General features: G+C 40.7%; 1 protein-coding gene across 5 annotated transcripts in view; it reads right to left on the bottom strand.

Annotated features, from left to right (window-relative positions):
* Positions 1-6,577, bottom strand: part of LOC106821463 (transcriptional activator protein Pur-beta-like) — a 26,488-nt gene extending 19,911 nt beyond the window's left edge. Inside the window, exons 1-2 of one of the 5 annotated variants that reach the window (XM_014826275.1) lie at positions 6,427-6,577; positions 6,256-6,348 (exon numbers count right to left, since the gene is read on the bottom strand). In XM_014826275.1, coding sequence (XP_014681761.1) covers positions 6,256-6,348; positions 6,427-6,433 — 100 coding nt within the window. In that variant the 5' untranslated portion in view covers positions 6,434-6,577. The remainder of the gene's footprint in view (positions 1-6,255; positions 6,349-6,426) is intronic. The other 4 variants (XM_014826274.1, XM_014826279.1, XM_014826278.1 and 1 more) reach the window with 4 other exon arrangements.
* Positions 6,578-7,011: the final 434 nt, after the last annotated feature.

Below are 7,011 nucleotides of genomic sequence, written 5' to 3'. Positions count from 1 at the left end.
CATTTGATGATAGTACCACCGTACTATCACGACCTTAGCGATCGTGACCACCGGTTTAGATGTGCCGCCAATTCTGCATTTCCTCCCTATACCTTAAGTTAAAGCGATAGGCAAATTTTCCCTTCTTTTACACCTCTTGCACCTTGAACCCCCAGCTTCGACATTCCACTCGTTTTCAGAGTACCCCCCCACGTCCGAGCTTTCGGAATCCGATGACGTCGGCGGCCGTTCTATATTTGTAGCCCAAGCCCCGTTTGACTGCGACACACGCGACGCGACGCACGCACGCACGGCACGCGACGCGCCGCTCAATGCGATTCTACAAGCTGCCATTGACTATGTCAGATGAGCTAATAATGAGCGACATTAAAGCAAGGCATTCCTCAACACAGTCTTCGTGACCGTTCCTCCGTATCTATCAACCACTTACAATAGTTACTAGTAATTCTTGGGTAACTGCAAGTGTCTAAAGTGGGCCTACAAGTCTAGAAACACCCATACACTGTTTATCTCACAAAAATAATAATATTACAACAAAATCTGTTTGTTTACATCGTTGTTGCAGCCAGGCTTACTTGCATGCCGATTCACGTTTCTTGCAAAACCCATGCCCTGTTATCTTTGCATATGCGTAACTTTGACTTTTAAGCAATAGATATGTTGTAATCCAGCTAGAACCACGTACGTCAATCACATGAGATACACTTCTGTCTGTGGTTACCAATTTCAGCATAATTAAAACTATGACGAAACAAACCCTGTGCGCTGCATTTACTTCGCTATTTTTATATACCATAACGATCATAAACTCATAGTCAAGAAGATTATAGTGGAGTAATCAGTAACATCACACACAACCAGTGGCGGATCCAAAAGAGAATTCTAAGGGGGGGGGGGAAATCATGTGCGAGCTCAAGGGCACGAAGCGCCCAACAGGAGAGGGTGTTGGAAAGAGTGTCCCCCTCCCACTGTGTGGAATTTGCAAGGAATTTAGAAGTTGCAATCTAAAAGCAATCAATTTTGGACATCTTTATCATAAAATATCAGGAGATTTTTCCTCCTTCAGGAGGGTATCCCCCTCCTGTTTAGGGCGGTCCGAGGGAGAAAATTTTGTTGAAAATAACACCGCTTCGATGCAATTTCCTGCACTCTGAGGCAGCATTATTTTAAAAACAATCTTCATCACAATAATATCACTGTTGAGAGTATTTTTTATCTTTGGGGACACCAAAGGCTAAAATACTACTAAATCTGTGCTATGTACATGTCCTCACTGGGGTTACCAGTGCAGACTTATCTAGGCTAAAATACCCTTGCCCTGAAAATTCTAGGGGGGAACCACCCCCTGTGCTACCGACCCCCCACTGGCAACTACAGCACTGGATCACGCCATCCCCCCACCTCAATAAATGGGGGAATGTATCCCCCCTTTGCTATCTACTCCCCTGGTTAGAAACAACATCTATGACAAATTTGTAAAATCAAAACAGGGCAATTTGCAATTTAAAACACCTACTGCGCCGTTAGATTACATAGATAGAATTGCAAAAACAAAAACGTTGGAAATGATACATCAAACTATTTTTGACAATTTTTTCCCTTTGTCATTCCCACCTACCAAAATGATCTTATTTTGGACCATTTTACATTTACCTATCCTATGATTTAGAATTTTAGATGCTACGAGACTAAATTTAACACATTGTGTTAGAGCATTACATTGTACTTCCATAATATACCATTCTAAAACATAGAAAAAAAAATTATCATTCAACCAAGTATGCATTGAAGTGACACCCTATCAGTTAGTTAACTTTTGGAATTTCTATAGCAATACGATGCAGTTGAAAACCAACTACATCGCATGTCATGACAATAACTAAGGAATCATAAATGTTGACACTATCATACTTCATACATGTACATGTAAATGTAATCATACATGTACATATTTGTGTATGTATTGTAAATGCGAGTGTGCACTGCTGGTACACTGCAGTAGTTGTAATAAAAGATTTGATTGTGAGATGGTGGCTTAAATCAAGTGAATAATCAGAAAAACGTTGCTTTTCGCAAGATTTGGGAAATAGAACAAAATGCTTCAGATCTGCTGTTTCCTGGCATGTTGGTCGGTTTTCCCACCCAGCATGCAGCCAAAGGGGTGGGGTCTTCAGTGCTCCCCCCCAAATTGGAACAACAGGGCCATTTGATAAATCTAGGACCCCATTTGATAAATGGATAGAATATACACTGCCACTGTGCAAAAAATCACAGTAGTGTGAAACTATCCGAGTTACTTATGGATAGGTATATTATACCCATCATTTAAGTGCATATTTCACAGTTATTAAAACTAAACTAAAACTCCATCCCAAAATGTTGAAACTATTAGTATTAAAATTTTCCAAAAATTACCAGCTTTCAAAACATGATAGTTTACATTTAAGTTTTAACTACCTCATAACAAAGCAAGGTTTAGCGTCATAAATTTTGACGTACATAGACTTTGCCATTTCAGTGCTTCCCCTGCATTCACACGAGCGAGGCGGGCCGCCTCGCTCAAATCTCAGCCGCCAAGCAGAAATTTATCCAAAAATCACTGTTCTTCCATCAATAAACTACACTTTATTGACAGCGTTCGAAATTAGTGCCGACCCGGAGGCCCGAGGCCACCAAGTTTTTGCTTCGGCCACCATCTCTACGAAACTGCCGGTCCTCCTGACCGGCACCTTTTCCCCTCATATTACGCTGAAATACTACGGTTATCGCAACGGCAGTTTAGACAGACTTGTAAACGGGAGCGCCTTCTAATACGCTCCGTTCCTGAACGTAGACGGGATATCTAAAGCCGAGGGCATGAACTCCCTCAACGCATGATTCGCCACACGAACAAAACCTCGTGACAGTCTAAGAAATCTATTGCGGCCTGTAGCATAGCCCAGTGTTTTTTATTTTTTTATGACCGCATAACAATAAGTTCATATGTTGCAGGGGTTATCGTGGGGAGTGAGGACACGACCAGTGACACCTGACACGCACGTAATAAAAGCTGTAAAACTGAATTCTGCACTTTTCTTTACGTAGAAAGTCGACCATTTTTATTCAGTTAGATATCTAGAAGCAATGTAAACTGTATATATACACTTCAAGATTCTAGGCACTTGTAACTTTGCGGATGTGCGGCAGCATTGATCTATGCATGGGGTTACCGAGGACTGGAGAGGAGAAAAACGAAAGTAAAACCTTTCCCAGTAAGCTTGTTTGTTCCTTTTGACAACTTGAAAAAGTGATTCAAGAGTCTCATATAATGTGTTCAGAATATGTGTTAGAAGAATATGTGTTAGCAGAATATGTGTTCAGAATAATGTGCACCAAATTGCACCATTTTTTTTTTAATTATCCGGGGGAGCATGCCCCCGGTCCCCCCTAGCATGCCAATCACTTTCAGTGCTCGCATTGCGCAACCACCAACAAAATTTTTACCGCCTCGCTAACCTTTTTGGCCAGGAAGAAACACTGCATTTTCCTTTCAGCATCAACTCATCTTCATAGCTAATTCACACTTTATTCCAAATTTATCAGAAACCCACTGGTCACAAAGTGAAGGCAGTAAAAATATAAAATAAACACAGCACCCATTGAGTAAACAAAACATACAGTCTATTACACTCTTATTGAACTTTTAGCATATATATATATATAAACATGTTTCTTATTCCCAATTCTCTCTGGGCAATGCCGGACACTTTTGTCAGGCTACTATAAAAGCTATTGTAGAGCAAGCCTCATATTTTGAAATTATAACAGAACGATTTTCACATACTACATTAAAACATTAGCACCTTTCATTAGATCTTAAGCTGGGTTTACACTGACAATTTTATGCAGGCAACTTGACGTTTTTGCTTCTTTCTAGCAACCTCTCCAGCCCTCGACACTAACGGTTGTCCGATTGCCCGGGACAAGTGAAAGTCTATGTCGGACAAGTTATTCTCTTGCCTAGTTGCCCGATCAGACAACTGAAAAGTTCTAGTTGTTTAATATTCTTAACATCCTCTGAGCAAGGGCGCTATCGCACCACATTCTCACTTCAAACGTTTTCAAAGGTCCCTGAAAAAAGCAGCCCGCGACACCCACTGTTACCATTACAGATTTATTCAGAGCGGCAATGCGTACCTCCCTGGCCGGGGCGGCATTGATTTATCTACTGGGGTGGGGGTACGATTGTATATAAGTCGGTTGAGGCATATTTATTACTGAATATGTAGGGGGTGGGCATCGCTGGGATGAGAGGACAACAGCAAAACTCTTTCCTGTGATTGAGGAAAAAGCTGTAATCGGTAATGACACACAATGAGCGTGCCATCATGCAAACATAAACGTGTAAATTTCATTACGATTTTACATGTACTGTATTTACTCGTGTATAAGTATAATTCATGTATATTATAAGTCTCACCCCATATTTTGCATTGAAAAGTTTGGTACAAACATTGGTACATTAACAAGATTTTTTAGCCTCGTCTATAAATCGCACCCCCTGATTTTTTTTATTGAAGTTGTGTACAAAAAGCGCGGTTTATACACAAGTAAATACGGTATATATACTGTAAGTGTAATACACACGCACGCACGCACGCACGCAAACGCGCACGCAGACACATGTATAGGTAGGTATGTGCGAGCCTATATGCATGCAGGGAGTACTGGCAAAAATATCAGGAGTGTATAATATATATCTACATCTATCTATATATGTTATATATGTATATATATCTATTTAAATATCTATTTATATAATATAGAACTCCATATTATACACTCCTGATAATATGATATGCACTGAACCAAAAGAGGTCATTAACTCAGTATATAGATTGCACAAGTAAATTTTGGACAAGTAAAATCAAAATTCGGACAAGTAAAAATTGCTTCTTGTTGCCCGACAGGACAACCAGATCTGAAAATAAGCGTCAAGGCCTGCTCTCTACATATATGTTCAAAGTTCTTACGTTATCGCCCGCGAAGCGGCAAACGTTTCAACACTTGACCCATAGCGTACGCGCGGGGCGATGCGGATACGCATTTTTGCATGTATTCCATGCCGCCAGCGTGGCGCCTAAAGCAAAAACGTGCTCTCCCCTAGGGTGGAGAGACACACCCCTGATTGCTGTTCTCTGATTAACCACTTGGCAAAAAAACGTCCAACTCGCCTACTCCGAGTCGGCGAAATTATAACATGTTCTAATTTCCCAACTCGCTGCTATTGATCGGTTGGACATCCGACTTTTGCATTTACACTGCTGATTGTCAGTTGCCAAATTGCCAAGTTCTTACAATTCGGCAACTCAAAATCGTCAGTGTAAACCTAACCCGACCAGGCTGTGTGACTAACGTCAATATACAACGTCAATAACGTCAATATTCTAACCCTAGTAATACCGTTTCTTGGAGCTAGTGTAAACCCAGCTTTAAGCTGGCCGATTCAGAACATATGTGCTATAGATGCCAACACTATCTTTTGGTAACATTAGTAATCTAATTGTAAGTCTCAAATGATTTCACAGATTGCTGCAATCGTGTAACTCATAGTGTAACTTGTACTGGCACTTCAAAACTAAAATACATGTCTTTGTATGGTAGGGCAAGGATTACGTCATATTATCAGTTAAATCTACACAGAATTACTTCACGAACTGCGGAAATGTAAAATTCCAACATTAGCGCCAATTAAACTGTTGTACTTGACAACACTTGACAACGCAGTTGTTATTACACAATAAAGCAGCCAGGCACTCACTTTCAATATGTATTTAAGAGCCTTGGCAGCAAAAATTTGTTAAAATAGAAGCCATATAAACATTACATGGTGCATGGTTAGATGAAACATAAAAACATTCCATGTTGCAACAGAACTGTGTTCCGTGCTGCTGCTAGTATTAGGCCTACCAACCACATATTTCATGTTTCAATGAAAATGACACCAAAGCACGGTGGCTGGTTTTCTGCCTTTGAGACACCATTTGACTTTTGAGCAGTCCCAGTACTAGTAGTAGTAGCACAAGTACTTAAGTAGTGAAGTACCCTGACAGACACGGCACTTACGACTGGACCGGCTGATGGTCTGACCTCGAACACACCTACCATTTTCGAAGAGGCAAAAGTTCCATGATCGACAATTAAATGAACTAAAACCTACAGACACAAAGTCTATTAATTGAACATCCGTGAGCTATCGTCATTTTCAACCTCTACCTGACTTGCCTGGCTGTTGAGGCTGCTCATCCCCACTCTCTCGGTCCGACATGATACCCTTCCTTGGTAGCAGTCTCAAGCCTCGTTTTCGATCTGCGAACAATTAACTGTTCTCGTGATTTCTCGTCTCGTCTGTTGTGAGATTTTTGCCAAAGCCACATCCATACTTACTTAGCATACGAATGAGTTTCTTGCCACGTTATCTTGAAATCGAATGCATGCTAACTCTCCCGTTTTTTACACGTAGACTCACTGATCCATGATCGTGGTAGTGCATTCAGCATCTAGTCCAAGAAATCTAGCATTTGAGCGTGAAAAAAAAGCAACAGAAATGATTTCACTGCAGTGCGTTTTAGTGAAGTCTCCAGAACAACATACTATTACTAAAAGTCCTAAGAAATCCTCCTACGCAAATTTGCATAATTTGCATAAATCCAAAATGGCCGCGAATTTTCATGATTTTGTAATATCTCTGCTATCCAAGCGCCACATATTTCAGTAATTTAAAGTTCTATTTTAATTATTATATTATTGGCATGGAGAATGCATTTACCTAGAATAAAAATGGATCACTCCCTATCAGACACGTGACCACTATTAAATCACTACCGGTTCATTACCCTGTTAGGTTAGAGGATGTGACGCCTCATCGGCCGACCAATCGGAGTGCTCGCAGCTAGTGCACTAAAGCTGACGCGACGTTTTGTGGCTGCATTATTTAGGCTGGCTATCGTGTGTGGCAATGACATACACATT

This window comes from Priapulus caudatus, unplaced genomic scaffold, assembly GCF_000485595.1.
Source record: "Priapulus caudatus unplaced genomic scaffold, Priapulus_caudatus-5.0.1 Scaffold74, whole genome shotgun sequence".
NCBI classification, from domain to species: Eukaryota; Metazoa; Priapulida; class Priapulimorpha; order Priapulimorphida; family Priapulidae; genus Priapulus; species Priapulus caudatus.
This window is presented reverse-complemented; position numbering and strand designations above follow the sequence as displayed.